The 19,069-nt window shown below is 51.5% G+C and overlaps 1 protein-coding gene and 1 pseudogene across 3 annotated transcripts; one reads left to right on the top strand and one right to left on the bottom strand.

Moving 5' to 3' along the window:
• The window catches only part of LOC114688141, a 23,950-nt pseudogene extending 14,196 nt beyond the window's left edge, over positions 1-9,754 (bottom strand).
• P2rx6 (purinergic receptor P2X 6) lies at positions 9,750-19,069 on the top strand. Of its 3 annotated transcripts, none has more exons than XM_028862769.2 (12): positions 9,750-9,892; positions 10,471-10,621; positions 12,775-12,846; positions 15,109-15,184; positions 15,375-15,468; positions 15,546-15,626; positions 15,706-15,847; positions 15,934-16,043; positions 17,647-17,740; positions 17,810-17,875; positions 18,016-18,093; positions 18,191-19,069. In XM_028862769.2, the coding sequence occupies exons 1-12, from the start codon at positions 9,753-9,755 to the stop codon at positions 18,224-18,226; spliced, it is 1,140 nt and encodes a 379-aa protein (XP_028718602.1). In that variant the 5' UTR covers positions 9,750-9,752; the 3' UTR covers positions 18,227-19,069. The 3 variants fall into 3 exon arrangements, with proteins under 3 accessions (XP_028718602.1, XP_028718601.1, XP_037065841.1); XM_028862768.2 differs by having other exon boundaries at positions 9,753-9,814; XM_037209946.1 differs by lacking the exon at positions 9,750-9,892 and adding an exon at positions 9,971-10,362.

The following is a 19,069-nucleotide window of genomic DNA, read 5'->3' as shown; positions in this document are numbered from 1 at the left end:
TCTGCTGGCTTATGTATTTGCTGGTGACAGTTCCCTGTATTCCGGGCTAGCCTCAAACTCCCTGTGTAGCCGAGGATGAACTTCTGCTTTGCTGCCTCACCCCTCTGTGCTCTGGTGACATGTGACTCCACACCTGGCTCCTGTGGCACCGAGCCCTGGGCCTCACACCTGGCTCCTGCGGTGCCCGGCACCCAGCCCTGGGCCTCACACCTGGCTCCTGCGGTGCCAGCACCGAGCCCTGGGCTTCTTTGCCTTTCACAAGTACTTACCAATTGAGCACCGGCCCAGTCTCCTCCTTGGGACTTTTGTTAAATCTACAGGTGATAAGGGTTTCCTGTCCATTGTGGCTGTCTCCTGCATTCTCTGGGATCTTGCTTTCTTTCAGAACTTGATCACTGGGTCTGTTGACTGGCCTCGCTGCCCTCTCCCCGCTCATTCTCTCTCTTTTTTTCAATTTGATTTTATGTGCATTAGTGTAAGGGTGTCAGAGCCCCTGGAACTGGAGTTACAGACAGTTGTGAGCTGCCGTGAGGGTGCTGGGGATTGAACCTAGGTCCTTTGGAAGAGCAGCCAGTGCTCTTAACCACTGAGCCATCTCTCCTACCCCCCCCCCCACTGATTCTTTATACATGCCCAATGAGATTTCATTGTACTTTCATGTATTTAAGTTAACTCGAGAGGATATATTATTGAGACCATAGGGAGGTTTGTTGATAATGTTCTCCCGAGGCTCCACCTGGCCTCACTGAAGAGTGGTTAAGAGCTCAGGCCGCACCAGTCCTGTTGGCAGGGGTGTGGGTGAGCCAGCCCCGGAGTTGTGAGCATGGGAGAGCCGCCCCCCTTGCCATCTGCCATGAGGCATCATGGGCGGGAGAGAGATTTATATATATATAAACATACACTATTGGGAATCAAGAAGCAAATGACCACAAGGTCAGATACTAAAAAATGGAAACAATCTGTTATGCACAGCCTCATGGTGTTGTATCTAAAATAGAGACAAAATGGATTCTCCCCTCACGCTGGAGAGCAAACCCAGGGCCCTGCACGTGACAGGCAAGCATCCCTCCACCGACTCTCAACCCAACAACTGAAATAGACACTTCATAGAAATTACAAACTAACCAAAAAGGCCAAAAACTTTGAAAAGAAATGGAAAAAAGTCATCTTTTTCTAAACAAAAGTTGCCAGGTCAAGATGTTTCATGAGTAGAATTTATCCTATCTAAAAGCAACAACAACAACAAAACTCTGTATATTTTCTTTCATTTTGTCAAACAGTAAAAGCTGCCAGCTTTCCAGTCCATTCTTTGTGGAAAAAAAAACACAAAAACAAAAGCCAGCTTTCTGTTGTAACCGCCAGACAGTATAAATGTGTAGTGACTCCCGTGTAGACACAGTTGAACGGAATGGGATGAGGTGCAGGAATGCGGTGAGGTAGGCTGGGGGACAGCTGGAACTGGGCAAGGTGGTGCATTCACCCTTGCGGGGGCGGGGGTGGGACAGGAGATCAGCGGCTCGAAGCCACAGTTAGTGAGACCAGCTTGGGCTACCTGTGACCCTGTCTCAAAGAATCACAAGCAAAACAAAGGCAGAGCTGGATTTCCAGTTGACTGATAAAACAGCAGATAACTCAATAAATTACTTTGGGAAACTGGCTATTCACTTGGAAAAATAATAAAGTTAGATCAAGATAAATTCCCTGTAAAATACAGTTATGAACAACACCCAGCAAAACCAGCAACTAAAAATTAGTGTAAGGAAAACATTTTTACAGTCTGGAATGAAGAGGCCTTTTCCTTAGCATGGCATTAAAGGCCACCACCACCCCCCAAAAAAAGTCACATATTCAGTTTTTATTTATTTATCTGTTTCATTTTCTTGAGACAGGGTCTACCTACGTAGCCCAGACTGCCTGAAACCTCTGGAATCCTACCCCCTCAGGCTCTCAGGTGCTATGATTAGAGGCAGGAGCCCCCATTCAAGGATTAAGAAAACATTATCTTTATGCTTAAAAATCCCCCACCAATTTGGTCTAAGAGAACGCTGTGACGGTTAAATTGCACACATCATTTCCTACTGTAATTCCAGTTATCAGGGGCTTTAGCTTTCAGACAGACTCTAAAAGGCCCCTTATTCAGCCCGTCCCAGGAAGTGAGCCGTCTTCAGTGGCTTCTAAGGGTACTTATTCGGAGATTACGTCTCACAGCAAAGGTAAAGGATGTGAACTCCCCATCCGCCGCCCCGTGTGCGTCTGCCACGACCCCTCCATTACACAGCCCAGTGGCGGCTCCTTCCTTTCCTTTAAGGGAAATTGGACAGAACCGAAGAGATGGTATGCGGTGACTCCCAACACCTCAGAAAAGCTTCTCCCAGATGTGTAGGGAGCCGCTACTCAAAGATGGCGCTGGCTTCCTGGTAGCCTAGCTGTAAACAACTCCATATTTGACTATGATGCACGAGTATGGTAATCGGCCTCATGTCCTCAGCCTATCCCGTGGCTCCCCGTGCTAGCATTCTGGCGGGACCCAATCACAGTACGGCACGTTTGCCTGATTTCCTTTATAAGCAGCTGCAGTTTAGTCCTCGGGGCCCCTCACCTCCCGCTCTCCCTTAACCAAGAGGCGCTCCAATAAAGTGTGTTCTGAGAAGGATCCTCGCATGGTGGTCGTTCTTCCTCGCTGGCCGAGGAGCTCGCCGCACGGATGGAAGGTGCTGGGGCTGGTGCCAGCTCATGCCTGTTTTGAGTGAAGGCAAGGGGCCCCCAGGAGCCACTAGCCACGCCCACTACACCAGAGAGCAGAACAGAACTGGCTCACCCACCTGCTTCTTCCCCACTGAGACAGTTTATACACAAAACAAGCCATGTGTTTAGAGGAGAAAAAGCGGGGGAGGGCAGCTGTCCGTGTCTGGTGTCCGGTGTCTTCACGCCCCACTTGGTCATGTACTAATCCTGAGTGATGATTGTGAATGAGGGCAACAAGCGGGAAACATACCATTCACGTTTCTTCTGCCGAGAGTTATGAGTCAAACCACACTGACTGATAACCTACTAAATATCAGGCAGTGTGCTGTTTAGACTCAGACGCTGGGGCCCTTTCCTTTTAAAACTTCCTTTCAATAAAGTATGTTTGAATTATGGACAAAGGTGGTAATGTGTATCTACTCAAGAATAATCCAGGTGTCATCTGTATTAAACAAGGAACACTCATGAATGTTGTTTCAAACAGCCACGGGGTTTCTCTGTATAGCCTTGGCTGTCCCGGAACTTGCTCTGTAGACCAGGCTGGCCTCGAACTGCCTCTGCCTGCCGAGTGCTGGGATTAAAGGTGTGCACCGCCACTGCCAGACCAACAACTTTTATTTTTATAAAATGGACCTCGAGTGAATGAATCGGGGAGCGGCTCTTTTTCTCTGTGGCACAACACTAACCATGTTTGAGAGCACACGTTCAGAGCTTGGATCAGTGTCAATCTCCCACTGGAAAAGCTTTCACTCGAATTATAATCACCCACGAAGCCAGAATGCAAATAAACGCTTTTGCCCTTACTCAACATGGCAGAGTAGCTGTGCTGCCTGGAGGTGCCCAGCCTGAGGGAGCCTCGGGACACCGAGCTACTTACAGCAAAGGGGTGGTAGGGGGCACTGGGGGGGACCCCACGGGGCCCTGCTGGTGGAGGAAGCACGGACAGTCCTGTTGAAAAGATGCCAAGTGCACTGAGGTTCAACCCTGGGATTAGATTGGCTTGTTGCTGGGAACAGAAATGAAGAAAAAAGATGAGGGAGAGAAGCCCAGAGAGGCCAGGCCTGCCGTGGCCACTCTCCACCTCCTGTCTGCACAGCACCAGTGTTTCCCTGTCTGTCCCGCCCCGCCCCGGTACCTGGACTTCCTCACCTTGTACTGGGCGTGGACAACAAACCTCAACCTCTCAACCTAACTCTGACATTCCCTCAAAGCTTCCCTGTCCCCCGTGGGTGCAGCTACGCATCTGACTGTGGTCAGCCACGCCTTCACCAGCTGCTTTCCTGCTGAGCCCCGGCCACTACCCACCAAATCCTGCTCCCTCCATACCCTGTGCCCTTTCACCTCTGGACTCCGGTGCCCTGTCGTTGGCCCTTCTTGCTCCCCTGTCCAGGTGTCTCCCCGACCCCCTCCCAGTTGACATGGCCTTTTCTAGGCTCTCCTAACGCTCCTATTCCCTCAAAGATACAAGACAGAATCACGGGCTCAGTGCCTTGCTTCTGCCTCACTTCCCGGGGTCAGTGGCCATGTTACTTAGAGCTGTATTCAATATCTGACACACAGTACTCAACAAACATTTGCTGAATGAGAACAAACACCAGTCTTTTCTAACCACCCAAGGACCGGTCAGAACCTTCAAGATCTCCTTACTTATTTCACATTTCTACCTAGCATCCTCACCAGGGCTGGAGGCAGAGAAATGCAGTCCCTATGCTGGCCTGTGCCCAGCCTGCCCCAATCCTTCTCTGTGGGTAAAGTCACTCTAGAAAAATGTCCCTTTTTGTAAAAATGGAGAACAGCAAACCTGGATCCTTCACCATCGCCTCACGCTGTATGTTAAGAGCTGGTGATTGTGTGATTTCTCTCACAGAGCATGGACTTGGCACAGGTATCTAAGGGACATGCGCTGAAATGACGATGTGTAGGGCACCTACACCCCTTTTGAGCACATCCAGGTGTTCATGGAAAGAGATGTTTAGCAAAGACAGAGTCCCCAGGAGAATGAGATGGCCAGAAGAAAATGCCACCACGCTGCTCATTCAGGATGCTCTGCCTCTGCCCATCCTGGCCCACAATTACTGTGTGGTAGGCAGTCATGGGAGGGGGGCCTGCAGAGGTGGGGGATGGGACACTGACCTGAGGAAGAACCCTGCAGTGTTGCTGAGGGAGGTGGGGCGGCAACACAGATCACTGGGCCAGTGTTTACTCCTCTGTGAGATGTGAGTGCGGGGGATGGGAAGAAAAGGAAGGGTCCAATGGAGCCCAGAGGTCAGTGAGGTTGATAACTGTGGGGGCTGAACTGTGGCCCATGATGGCTGATCAGAGGACCCTTTCCAGTCTCAGAAGATGATAGTGAAAAATGAAAGATTTCACTCTTCTGAGATGAGCCTCGACTTTGCTGATGGGGAAATAATTTTAAACAATTAATAAGGCGAGAATTAAGGAACAGGAAGAATGTGCTAGAGAGCGCTCAAGTGGGTGACAGCATTTACTAGGCCAACTACAAGCGCCAACCAGCAAGCAAGAGATGCCAATCAGGAGCTAGCCCCTGCCTTCCTCCCACTAGCCACTCTGAAATGCCTGCTTCAGATAGACTTTCCCCCCAAACAGCCCAGACTAGACAAGGTCTCTCTACCCTATGACGCCATCTGTTTTAACCCTGAATAATTAACTCCAGGCCTTACCTATGCTACACACATATTACCACAGAGGTAAACCTCCAGCCCAGTCTTTTAAATATATAAAGGAGACAGGGTTTCACTATGCACCCCCAGCTGGCTTGGAACTCATTATGTAGACCACGCTGGCCTCGAACTCACAGACATCTACCTGCCTCTGTCTCTCCAGTTCTGAGATTAAAGGTGTGTGTCACCAGGCCTGGCTAAAGTATATACTTGGGATTTTAAAGAAAGAGAGGACACAATATTACACAAAGTTTAGAAAACAGGGGAACCCACTTTCCTGGACCCATAATTTTTATTCTCGTATCACAGCATCCAGCCCTGTTGACCCACATTACTTCGTGCGTGCGTGCGTGCGTGCGTGTGCGTGCGTGTGCGTGCGTGTGTGTGTGTGTGTGTGTGTGTGTGTGTGTGTATGTGTGTGTGTGTTTGTGTGTGTGTAGCCCAGCTTTGAAACCTTCCTGTTCCAATATATGTGATCATGAGCATCACCTCACTTTACGGTCTGGAAGGTATGATTTTACTGGCTCATGCTGGTCTGTGTTTACCAGATTAAAGGGAAGTCGGACGCTCTTCCCATCTGCCCTAAGGCACTTCCTCCTCAGCTGAAGGACCGCTATCCTTACAGAGCTCGGGTCCTGCCTTAGCTGTCGGAAAGCCAAGAAAAGGAAGGACTGGGCACTTACATTAACGACCAGCATATCGTTTTCGAAGGCCTCTCGCAGCTTCTTCATGATCTCTATCTCAGCATTGGCGCATGCATCAATGGCGCCCTTCACCGTGATGGTTCTCTCAGGGTTATAGATGCTCAAATCCTGCAAGCTGGCCAATGAGGAAAAGACAGGAAGAATAAAATTCCAGACCACAAACACATCCTGGTAAAGACTTGATTTTTTTTCCTAACACTGTAGCATAGAATCCTGCTATCTAGTCACAAGTCTTACTAGTGACTAGTACTATGAACCTTGGCTTCACGAATGCTAGGAAATGTTGTGGAATAATCTTTTTGTACACTGTGAAGATATGTTATTCTGATTTGTTTACTAAAAAGCTGAATGGCCAATAGTTAGGCAATATTTTCAGGAACAAAGGATGCTGGGAAGAAGAGAGGAGTCACCAGCCAGACGGAGAGGAAGTAGAAAAAGTAAAAAAACATAGATTAAAAGATATGGGTTAGGACTAGAGAGATGGCTCAGAAGTTAAGAGCACTGGCTGTTCTTCCAGAGGTCCTGAGTTCAATTCCCAGCAACCACATGGTGGCTCACAGCCATCTGTAATGAGATGTGGTGTCCTCTTCTGGCCTGAGGCACACATGCAGACAGAACACTGTATACTTAATAAATAAATAAATGTTTTTTTTTAAAAAAAGATATGGGTTAATTTAAGTTATAAAAACTAGTTAGAAACAAGCCTAAGCTATCAGTCAAGCTTTCATAATTAATAAGTTTCTGTGAGGTTATTTGGGAACTGGCTGGTGTGACAGAAAATTCTTACTACAAGGAAAGCCTTCTACCTCTGAGCTATATCCCTAGCCCCAAGTCTTACTTTGTATTTTGAGAAAGGTCTCACTAAAGCTCTCCTTGAGTTCACTGTGCAGCCAAGGCTAGCCTTGGACTTTTGCTCCAGCTGCCTCTTCTCCCAAGAGCCTGGATTATAAACTTGTGCCGCAGAACTGACTGGATTTTTTTTTTATCTTAACAATTTCATGGTGCTGGGGATGGAGCCCAGGGCCCCCCTCTTGCTGGTCAGTGCTCTGGTGGGCTATAGAGCCAACCCTATGGACCTGTTTCCTGCTGCTTAGAGTATGGCACAGCTGAGCATTTCCACTCTGGAGAAAAGTAGAGGCTAGGAAGGCTCAATCAGTCACTCCTGAACATAAGAAGTCTGAAGGGGAGCTTACGATGAGATGGTGATCTTGGTCCCTGTGTCATGTTCAATTTTCTTCAAATTTCTGCCTTCTTTGCCAATCAGTCTTCCAACCAAGCCATTGTGGGCCAAGGTTTTCAGAGGCACCTCCTCAGCTCTAAAAAAGAGAAAGTAGATTCACCACTTAGAACAGAGGCTGCGTTGTCTCTGGGTGTCGTTATCTTCACTTCTTACAAATGGAAACCCATTTTTTTAAGGTTCTTTCCCAACCTCAGCTAATAAATTCTGACTGAAATGAGCCACACAGTGGTAACTCTACTTCCACTTTCTACTCACTAGTAGCTAGGTGGCAGTGAGTGCGTCCAGAGGCAGGCCAGTGGGAACTAAATTAAAAAATAGAATCCCATAGAATCCAGCAATCCCACTTCTGGGTATATATCAAAAAGGAATCAAAATAATGACTATTTGCAAATCGACATTCACAGCAATATCATCAAGAAGCAGTCAAGGCACAGCAGTATAATCCAGATAAGGGGGTGGACATTTTATGTGCTACAGTGTGGAAGAACTTGAGGGCTGAGATAAACCAGTAACAGGAAGACAGATCCATGTGACCCACTCATAGCAAGTATTAAAGGCAGCGGTTCTCAACCTTCCTAATGCTGCGAACCTTTAATGCAGTTCCTCATGTTGTGGTGACCCCCAACCACCATTATATTCTTTTCTTTTTCTTTCTTTCTTTCTTTTTTTTTTTTTTTTTTTTTTTTTTTTTTGGCTTTTCGAGACAGGGTTTCTCTGTGTAGTTGTATGAGTGTTTTGCCTGCATTACAGAAGAGGGCATCAGACCTCATTAGAGACGGTTGTGAGCTGCCATGTGGTTGCTGGGAATTGAACTCATGACCTCTGGAAGAGCAGTCAGTGCTCTTAACTGCTGAGCCATCTCTCTAGCTCCCCATAAAATTATTTTTGTTGCTACTCTATAACTAATTTTGCTACTGTCATGAATATCTGGTTATACAGGATATCAGACATGTGACTGTGAATGGGTGTTTGACCCCAGGAGGCTGTGACCGACAGGTTGAGAACCATTGGTCTAAGTAACCCAATTGGTGAGAACAGCGAGACGAGACTAGGAAGTCAGAAGCTGTTTAATGGGCAGAGGGAGGTTCAGGTTTGTAACCTGAGAAAATCTGGACATGTATTTTATAACAGTGTGAATGAATACATTGTTATGTGTATTTTACCACAATTCTTCCAAACATTTAAAAAGGCACACAACGTGACAGCCTTCCTTTCAAGTTTGGGATATCTTCCTGTGGTGATACAAGGCCTGCGATACTGTAAGGAAAGCAAAGCAGAAAAACATCCCAGATCTTTGAGCCCAAGGTTCCAGCGACCTCGGAGCTTTTCTAACTAGGGCTCTGTGTTATTTGACAATACGTTTCTCACTACTTACGCCACTTGTATTTTCTACTAATTGAGAACGGAAGCGTCTGAGAGGCACATCATTGCAAGGCACCCAAATCAACAACATGGTTAGGGGCTGTCCCAGGATGCACCCCTCAGAGGTTAGAGGAGCCTGTCGGCCTTGCCCCCACATCCAGCACGCTTGGCAAATTAAAGGAAGCTTAGTGTCTTATCGTGTATCATGTGCCTTTTCCTCGCCCCCTCTGGTCCTGTCCTCCCTGGACCCTCAAGTCACTGCCTGGAGGCTTCCCAGGGATGTGGGCGGTCCCTCTGACTTCACTGACCAATCGAATTTGATTTGCGGGCAGCAGGCGGTCACTGAGGCCAGTAATGGTGCTGCCTCCCACCCGCGGTCTCCCGGGGAACCGGGTGTTGTTTGTGGCTGCACCACGACCTTGGCACGCTCTTCACCAGGGCTGACTACCACATCTACTGCTGCCGTGCACAGGGGTGGTCATCTCCCTGTTCCTTCACGGACTTTCCCAGTCTGACTCCAGACTCCAGGGAAGACCGAAGGACCCTGTTAGAGTCTAGCAAAGGTTATCTCTGAAGCCACAACTATGCTGTCCTGCCTGCGGGTCTCGGTTTCCTCTCAAGAGCTAGTCTTTGCTGTGCTGCTGCTCCAGCTCCAGCGGGGACATCTCAAACCTAACTTGACCGGTTGCACTTGAGAAAATGCACGTTTGGGCTCAGAGCCCTCCTCTGGGCTTCTGTCCCCTCACACTGGTCACTGCCCACCCTATAAAGAAGTGACATGGATGGGCAGGGACAGGATTACTCCTCTCTATATGCATAGGGTCCAACCCAAGGACTTTGGATGGGATAGGAGGCCTAGATCAGCTGATGTTTGGGACTGAGCCAGGAACCAGATCCTGCTGAAGGGAGATGTCCCTTTAACACTGGCCTGGATCCCATGCATGGCCGCTCTGCCTCCTGTTCAGCTGCGGCTGAAGCAGCCTGCTGACTCACGCACTAGTGACCAGCAGGACCGGGAACATGGCTTCTGCCGTGGCGGCAACACTTGTGGGCTGGGGGTTTCTGGATTACAAGACAGAGAAGTATGTGATGACTAGAAACTGCCGGGTGGGTGTCTCTCAGAGGCTGCTGCAGCTGGGAGTGGTGGTCTACGTGATAGGGTAAGAGCTGCCGTCTTATCAGGCCAGCTGCACAGACTGCTGTGGGCCTCGCCGGCTGAGGGCTAGGAGCTGGCTCTTTAGAATTCCACCTGGTGGGAGAGTGGGATTGGGGGTGGTGAGAGGTGGTCGTTAGGAGGATTTTAGTCCAGTCAGAAGACAGCAGCAGCCATGTGCTCACCTAAGGGACATTGCTCCCGGCTGCATCTTGCTCTCTGTGTACATCTGCAGTACTCCTGCCTAGAGACACCCTGGTGGGGCAGGAGGCAGTAAATCTTGGCATCTGTGAGCAACCGAGCACTAAGGCTCCCAGAGAGACCACTAGCTGCATGGCTGAAGTGCCTTGAAGGAGGGAGCTGGGTTTGCTGAGTGTATGGGAGGCATTGGCATGTGAAAAGTGACTATGGTGGACAGCTCCATCCGAGGCTCCACCTGCTCAGGAGTCTAGAGCAAGAGAAGCAGATGGCCAGAAGGTGAGGACCTCCACGCTGATCTAAGGAGCCTCTGGAGTATACTAAGACAGCCTAGAGTTATAGTGCTCACATCTCCTCACATTACACTGTTTATCACCTTCTCCCTAGGTGGGCCCTCTTGGCCAAAAAAGGCTACCAGGAATGGGACGTGGACCCCCACATTTCTGTCATCACTAAACTCAAAGGGGTTTCCGTAGCCCAGATTAAGGAACTAGAGAACCGGCTATGGGATGTGGCTGACTTCGTGAAGCCATCACAGGTAGGTCCCCTCTGCAGGAGGCTGGAGTCCTTCCACCACTGACAGTGGCCCTCCTAGCTGCTACGCATGAGAGACAGGATGCCTGTGATACCAGAGGGTGGGAGAAGCGCTTGGGGAAGGGAAAGGGCCTCTCAGAAGAGTGCGCGTGCGCGGAGTCAATCTGAGCAAGCGGCTTTCAGGGATGTGTCAGGAAGCCTGTGCCTGTGGAACTTTCTTTTAAAGGAAGGTTAGAGATACAGCTCAGAGGCAGAGTGATGCCTGGCAGGCATCACTCACTGGGTTCAATCCCTAGTGCCATCAAGAACAGAACAGAAAAGCACCCTACCCATCCGCCGTCGCCGCCCACACAAAGGTATACCTGAAAAGGATTAAAGTAGCTTGGGCTCAAGATTTATGCTTGGAAGCGAAAGGTAGGGCACAGGAGTCCAGGGGCTGAACTTTCTCAAGTCCCCTTGTTACCATTAGGGATCTTGGATCAGGTTCATTTTTTTCCATCGATGAAAGAATTAAAAGGATTAAAATTAATTAAAAGAATCAAAAGGTTGGAGAGGTGGCTCAGCTGTTAAGAGCCCCTCTTGCAGAGGTGCTGGGTTCTGTTCCCAACACTCACATGGTGGCTCGCAGCTTCCAGCCACTCCTGTTCCGGGGGAGTGCCAGTGCCTTCTTCCGGCCTCTGAGGGCACCAGGCACACTGACAGCACACATACCTTCATCCACATTATTAAATAAAACTGCTCAACAAAAGAATTAGAAGGCAGAAAATAAGTCACAGTCACAGCAATTAAGTCTTATTAAAAGTGAACGTGCACACCCCCCACCGAGTCAGGCTTCCCAGCAGAGGGAAGGGGATCTAGAAACCAAAGTCCATTCTCCCTTGGAGGGATGCTGGCCTTACATGTTTGTGGTGGTGCAGGACGGGTCCCTGTTTCTGGATTTTGGATGATCAACTTAAAAGAAGGAGCTGATAGGCCCGTAGGTGCATACAAGCTGAGACAAGCTCAGGACCAGCCTTGAACGGAACTGGTCGAGACCATTCATCCAGAAGGGCATCCTTCTGGCAGGAAAAAAATAAACTCAGCAGGCCTTCGTCTTGGGTAGGTGTGGTGAGGAAGAAGCTGGGAGTTTGCCGTCTTGTGGCTGACGCACGGTCCCTTTTCCTGTCTTTGCCTGTCGGGGTGCAATCTGATCCCTCCCACCCGCTCACTCTTCTTCCCTTCTCCCTCCACCCAGCTGGTCTGGCTCCGACTGCCAGCTGCTGCATGACACTTCCTGAGGAGACATAAACAAAAGTCTGTATACCTCACCTAGCACACCAGCAATGGGCCAATTTCATTCCAAGTTAGTTCCGGGAACCAATGAGTAATTGCGGTCACCCGTAGGATATCAAGTGGGGGTACTTACAGGAGCCTGGGTGACTACCCCGCCTTGACCATCTTTTGGCTCCAGGGGGCGCTAGCTTTCTGCGCACGCACTCCCTTGCGGGCTGTTCCGGTGTGAGCAGCAGTGCCCCTCTGTCCACATTGTCTATCTTCAGTGCCTAGGGTCAGGAGGTTCTGGGAAGTTCTGCTTGGGTGCATGAGAATTTGAAAAGAAACTTGTTTGGAAGACATGGATGGCGGCTTGACCCTTCCTTGGGCTCAGGAAAGGCCGTAAACACAGCCCGCTTTACCTGCCTTGCTGGGCATCGCTTTCTGCAGCACCAGGTTGGTGACTCGATGGCGCCAGCCACGAAGGCGTCCCACGAAGTCTGGGCTCCCAGGCTGAGCTATACCTCAGCGGTAGAGCGCTGGCCTAGCATGCCTGCGATCGTGGGTTCGGTTCCCAGAGGTAGAGCGCTGGCCTAGCATGCCTGCGATCGTGGGTTCGGTTCCCAGAGGTAGAGCGCTGGCCTAGCATGCCTGCGATCGTGGGTTCCGTTCCCAGAGGTAGAGCGCTGGCCTAGCATGCCTGCGATCGTGGGTTCCGTTCCCAGAGGTAGAGCGCTGGCCTAGCATGCCTGCGATCGTGGGTTCCGTTCCCAGAGGTAGAGCGCTGGCCTAGCATGCCTGCGATCGTGGGTTCCGTTCCCAGCACTGAGCCGCAAACAGACCGTCAGCTTCTAGCCCCTCGGCTGTGGAGTCCGGCCGAGGCCTACCTCCAGCCTTGCCTTCCAGGGAGAGAATGTGTTCTTCCTGGTGACCAACTTCCTCGTGACGCCAGCTCAAGTCCAGGGCAGATGCGCGGAGGTGAGTCTGTCCAGAGCCTCTGACACACCCCGCTCCTCTCGCCAGCCCCGGCTCCTTTCTCCTTCACACGTGGATCAGGACTCAGTCTGAGCTTGTGTTTTATCAGGCAATTCTAGAAGTCATTTCATCGAGTCTTTACATCTGTTTCCACCAGAAACACTGTAATTCCCATCAAACAGGTGATTTGGGTTCCCCAAGTTTCAGTCACTTGCTCAAAGGTACCCTACGTGTGGGCTACGGCACCAGACCTCTGAGTGGAGGCAGTTTCAGGTCTCTTTCCCATGCTGGTACCACCTCTGGGTTACAGCCAAGCACACACTCAGGTGGGCATTAAGAGCAGGGGGCAAGCTGGGGGAGCACCTCCCTTCTCTTCGCCAGCCTTATTAACGTGTCCTGAGTCCGCTTTCATCTGGGGACCAAGCACACTTCTGCCTTTGTGTTCAGGTAATTTATGATCTCTGGGTGTTTTTCAGCCCAGCTGTGTTCATGTTTGAGCCTTCTGCTTTATCTGCAGAAATGGAGACCCCCCCCCATCTCACCTTTTCCATTTGTGAATATTCCAGTCTTTCAAAGAGCACACTAGCTCTCACAACCATGGCTTTCGTGTGAAAGTTATGACCCAGTCCATATATAAGCACCACATTCAAGTCCAACCTTTGCCCGGCTGGACTCCAGGCTCTGGTATTTGGTGACATTACCGTTTCAGGGGATGTCATATGCCCATAGTTTACCCCTATCCACAGAAGAGGTGACGTCTGTACACAAAGGGCGACTCTCCCTGGGGAGCCCGGACAACTCCTCAGCTCCTGGAGGTTGTTTGTTCTAGGTCACCATGTAGACAACTCCAAAACTTCACCACACCAACACATCCACTTCTTAGAAAGCACAAGACTTTCCCTCTTTCCTTGTCTGGGGCTTCTGGCTCCTCCAGTAAACCTCCCATGACTGGGAAGTAACTCAACAGATCTGACCAGTTTCCTGAGGACAACCAGAGTTCCTGCCAGCTCTTCTTGGAATATCAGTGGCCTGGTCCCTCCAAGCACATGCTCAATAGAGTGTCATATCCCTCTGCAAACCTTTCTTGAGCACACCCCCCCCCCCCAATATGGGTAAGGCCCCGGGCTGGGCTGGCAGAACTCCAGCTCCCTGTGTCTCAAGTTGCAGCCATGGTCCAGCCAAGGCAGCAGGTTCCACAAATGCTCACAAGGCAGAGGCTGCAGTGGGGAGACTTAGGGAAGTACATGGACAAAATCTTAAAGGAGCTGGTGATCTGGGTCAGTGTGGCTGCAACAGGATGCCAGGGCAGAGGGAGCTTCATGGGCAGAGGCCCAGGCTATGTGAGGGGGTGAGGGGTCTCTGGGCATACCTGCTGCTCAGTGTGGCTAGAGCATAGATTAGGGCTGGGTCACAAAAATGACAGCCCAAGATCTCATGGACCCTCTGAGTCCTGCTGAGAAGCTGGACTTGATGTATGACAGAAGGTAGCTGGAGGGAGTGCATGGTAAAGAACCCCAGCCTCTCATCACCTGGGCTGCCGTTTGGAGGTACTCACATCCACCACGGGGTCTGGTTGAAGGAGCTGGAGACATTCAGACACAGGTTAGGACCGCAAAGCAGAGAAAGTGGATGTACTCCGACCTCTGCTAAGTCCTAAGTCTCCTTCTGCCTTTTCAGTCCCTCAGCCATCCTTGCTTCCATGGTACTGGGGTCATCCTGGAGTTCCTCATGAACTGAATCCCCCCCATAAGGGTTCTGAAGCTCAAGGCTGCCTTCCTCTCTTAGGTTGGGGACCCCCAGGAACCTACCTTTAGCTCCTAGTGACTCCATGACTCTTGGCCTTGCATAGACACAGTGTCCATGTTTGGCAGAAAAGACTGGCCCTAGCAGGTATGGGGCCTTCCCTCCCTGTACAGGCCCCTGCTCTCTGATGGCTACGCCTACCTTACATTGAGCATCACTAGTCTGTCCTTCTGTGGTTCTTTAGTACCACCCCCTGCTCTGTTATCCCAGAGCTGGACCTCAGTGAACTATCAGGGACGGCGGCGTCAGGAGAGCGGGAGTCTTGTTCAGCCCTTGGAACACCATCTCCCCAGAGGCTGATGGTTCTTTCTTCCCAGCTTACAGTTTGTACCTTCCCTGTGCTTCCAAACCCAGGGTATCCTGGGAGGAATCCCAGGGGTCTTGTCATTGTAGTCTGTGATGTTGAGTCACAAAGAGGAGGCATCCCTGTGCTATTGGTGACCAGAGTCTCTCTTACCTCAGCACCCTTCCGTTCCTCTGGCTAACTGCTGGGAAGACAAGGACTGCCCTGAAGGGGAGACGGGAACGCACAGCCATGGTAACCATGGGCTTGGTGCTCTGGCACCACTGCTAGCACATAGGGAGGAGGGGGTACTGTGTGGTCCCCAAAGCAGGCCCTGCGGTCCTTGTCTGTGCCCCACCTCACTCTGCCGACAAGCCCGGGCCCCACACCCTCCCCAGGACCCATGGAGACTTGAGGCCTTGGAGCTCATTTTTGTCTTTTCAAGGCATAAAAACGGGTCAGTGTGTGGTGTTCAATGGAACCCACAGGACCTGTGAGATCTGGAGCTGGTGCCCAGTGGAGCGTGGTGCTGTGCCCAGGTGAGTCTCCTTTCTCTCCCGGGGCAGGGCGGGCCCTAGGATAAGCAAAATGCTGCCAGTACACCATCTGTCCTCAGGAAGCCCCTGCTGGTTCAGGCCCAGAACTTCACACTTTTCATCAAAAACACTGTCACCTTCAGCAAGTTCAACTTCTCCAAGTAAGCATGGGCAGGTCTTGGTTGAGCCCAGAGGCCCATGCCTCTTGGGTCATCTGATCCCCGTCACTGTCCTTTCTAGAACCAACGCCTTAGACACCTGGGACAGCACCTATTTCAAGCATTGTCGCTACGATCCTCATTCCAGCCCGTACTGTCCAGTGTTCCGCATCGGGGACCTTGTGGCCATGGCTGGAGGGGACTTTGAGGACCTGGCATTGCTGGTGAGTCATTTGGGACGAAGTTCCTGCAGCTCAGGGTTAGGGCCTGGAGCCCATGTGCCAGTGCAACAGAAGTGTGTTGTGTGCAGGGTGGCGCTGTGGGCATCAGCATCCACTGGGACTGCAACCTGGACACCAGGGGCTCTGACTGCTGTCCCCAGTACTCCTTCCGGCTGCAGCAGAGAGGGTACAACTTCAGGTACGGCCCCGACTGCCACAGTCCTGGCTGTTCCTGTCTCCCTGCAACCACAGAACAGAGCACATCCAACTTAGACCTCAGCATCTCTGCTGTGTGTACAAGGGTCCTGTGGGTGTCCCCTGTCCCCAGACCTCAGCATCTCTGCTGTGTGTACAAGGGTCCTGTGGGTGTCCCCAGACCTCAGGATCTCTGCTGTGTGTACAAGGGTCCTGTGGGTGTCCCCAGACCTCAGGATCTCTGCTGTGTGTACAAGGGTCCTGTGGGTGTCCCCAGACCTCAGGATCTCTGCTGTGTGTACAAGGGTCCTGTGGGTGTCCCCAGACCTCAGGATCTCTGCTGTGTGTACAAGGGTCCTGTGGGTGTCCCCAGACCTCAGGATCTCTGCTGTGTGTTCAAGGGTCCTGTGGGTGTCCCCCTGTCCCCGGCTCCGTTCCCTTTTCCCTCACTCAGCTGTCAGTACAGGCTCCTCACTGCAGATCTCGGTGAAGCCTCTCCCAGATGGTCCTGCTTCTCCAGGGCACAGACGCCTCTCATCTTTAATTTCCCTATAGGACTTCACCTAAAAATTACCCAAAAAATATCTGTGGAAAAATTCAGACCAGCAGCACAAATATTTATACACCCCTGACCGGGTTTGCTGGCCCTGCTTTTCTTCCCCGGCAGTGCCAGCGGCTGGACCCAGGGCCTCAGAACTATTCGAAAGTAAATACCAGATGTTGGATACTCACCCTTCCCAACACTGTTGAGGAGTGTTTCCACATGACCACTGTCCCATTGCCACAGACAACTCTGGACATTGGGTCATAAAGCATGCTGTAATCCCTAATCCTAGCCCTCAGGAGGCAGAGAAAGGAGGGGGAGGGTCAGAGTCATCCTCGGCTTTATAGCAAGTCTGAGGCAGCCGGGGAAGGAGGGGGGGGGAAGGAAGGAGAGGAGGGGGGAGGGAGGAAGGAAGGAAGTTAGGAAAAGGGTGTTGGTAGATTAAATCTAACATTTTATATTTTCCCCACTGTGTTAGTAATGTTCCCAAATCTGCATTTTCCAATCCCAGAGGCACTAAGAGATCTTAAATTGCAGGTATCGTCATGTTTTCAGTTCCCCAAGTAGACTCTTGGGCTCCTCCTGCCCCTTAATATCATTTTATCACACATAGTAGCAGGTGCACAGGTGGCCATAGGCCCAAGGACTGCGCCCTCCATACAGCTCATTGTGCTTGGCTCCCCACCTTTTACAACCTTATGGGGTGCGCCTCTGTGCCCACTGCCCCTGCCGGCACCCTTCTCTCCGCTGAGTGCATTCTCCAGCCCTGCCACAGCGCCTGGCTCACTTCCTCCCCCAGTTCTGTGCCGAAAGGAACCGCTGTCTCAGAATTCTCCAGCCCTCACCTCCACACCCCCCTTCTTCCATCCCCGGCTGCCAGTGTCCATTTCAGCATTCCCGTGCCCTCTCTGGTTCTCCTCCCGACAGGCCCTGCCCAGGGTCTGGGACGCTTTCCCCCTCCTTAACACCTACATGGAGCCTAAGGCTTGGGCTGGTAGAGTCCGTGGTAATCCGGCCTGAAATGCAGCATGCAAACCAATGGCGTCTTCTCTGCGATCCCCAGGACAGCCAATCACTGGTGGGAAGCCTCGGGTGTGGAGGCCCGGAGCCTGCTCAAGCTCTATGGGATCCGCTTTGACATTCTCGTCACTGGGAAGGTAAAGTTTAGACCTGGGGAGGTTTGGGAGGACAGCCCCAGCCGCAGAGGCTCAGCCCAGGTCTCTCAGGCAGGGAAGTTTGCACTCATCCCGACGGCCATCACAGTGGGCACAGGAGCAGCTTGGCTGGGCATGGTAAGTCTGAACCTAGGGTTCACGCTGGCCGCAGTAACCACCCGCCAGGGCCTGGGGGCACCCACCGGACCTGCATAGTGTGTCCTGGGTGAGGGCTTGGCTGGAGGAATCTAGAACATGGTAGGTCCTGCCTCTTCCAGGTCACCTTCCTCTGTGACCTGCTGCTACTGTATGTGGATAGAGAAGCCCGTTTCTACTGGAGGACCAAGTATGAAGAAGTGAGTGGTGGGCCTGCTTGTGTCACTCCGCCTGAACACTGGCTTCTGCCACCCTTTGGGGGACGGTACCTTGATCCCTAATCTGTTATCCTTGTAGGCAAAAGCTCCAAAGGCAACTATCAACGCTGCATAGACTGAGCTGGCTTCCACACCTGCAAATCCTGCTGCCTAGTGTCTCAGTAGTGACTTGCACCCGCCCCATGTCTGTTGCTGCTGGGATCCAGACAGCCATGCACCAGTGGCCTTGTCTGGGTGGTTATCATCCACTGGCCTATCCATTCCTGAGGCTTATAGCCGCTCCCTGTGGGTTAAAGTTCAGGGGTCGGGAAGGATGTTGAGAACATCAAGGACAAAGCCCCAGCAGCACTGGAGATGAGCGTTTCCACGAGACTCCGTCCTGGGTCCAGCCTGAGAAAGGAGAAACCAATGTGGCCGAAACATTGATTTCCTGGCTCCTCGGGCGTCTCTGTCTTCTGGGTGACTCTGCCATGCGGTTCCAGCCCTTGACCTGACCGCCAGGTTTCTCAGGGGCCTAGGTGAGATGAGAGATGGCACATCTAGGATTTCCTGCCATCAAGACATTTCTGTCAACCTCAGTGTACACTGAAGCACCTGCCTTCCAGAGGCCCTAAGTCTGGCCCCAGCCAGAGTGCCGGAGGTTTGAGGTATGATCTCCATGAAGGACACTGAGGGTAGCTGGCTCTGACTTCCTCCATGCCCCAAAGCCCACAGAAAGGATGGCAGGGATAGGGCCACAGAAACACAGCCGTTTCTTGGTCCAAGTGTGGGCATGATTTATGGAGTTTGCACCCCGGGAGGAAAGAGGCAGCTTTGTTATGGATGCACAGTGACCAGGGGAGTCCCAGGGCTGAGGCTGAAACTGCACCAACATCTAGGATCACCTGACCTCCAGATCCTCCAAAAAGCCTTTGGAGTCCTGATGTCTCTCAGCCCTCAGGGCTCTGGCCTCCAAACA

Source organism: Peromyscus leucopus, chromosome 12 (genome assembly GCF_004664715.2).
Source record: "Peromyscus leucopus breed LL Stock chromosome 12, UCI_PerLeu_2.1, whole genome shotgun sequence".
In the NCBI taxonomy this organism is placed as follows: domain Eukaryota; kingdom Metazoa; phylum Chordata; class Mammalia; order Rodentia; family Cricetidae; genus Peromyscus; species Peromyscus leucopus.
Note: the sequence above shows the minus strand (reverse complement) of the source record. Positions and strands in the feature narration are given on the sequence as shown.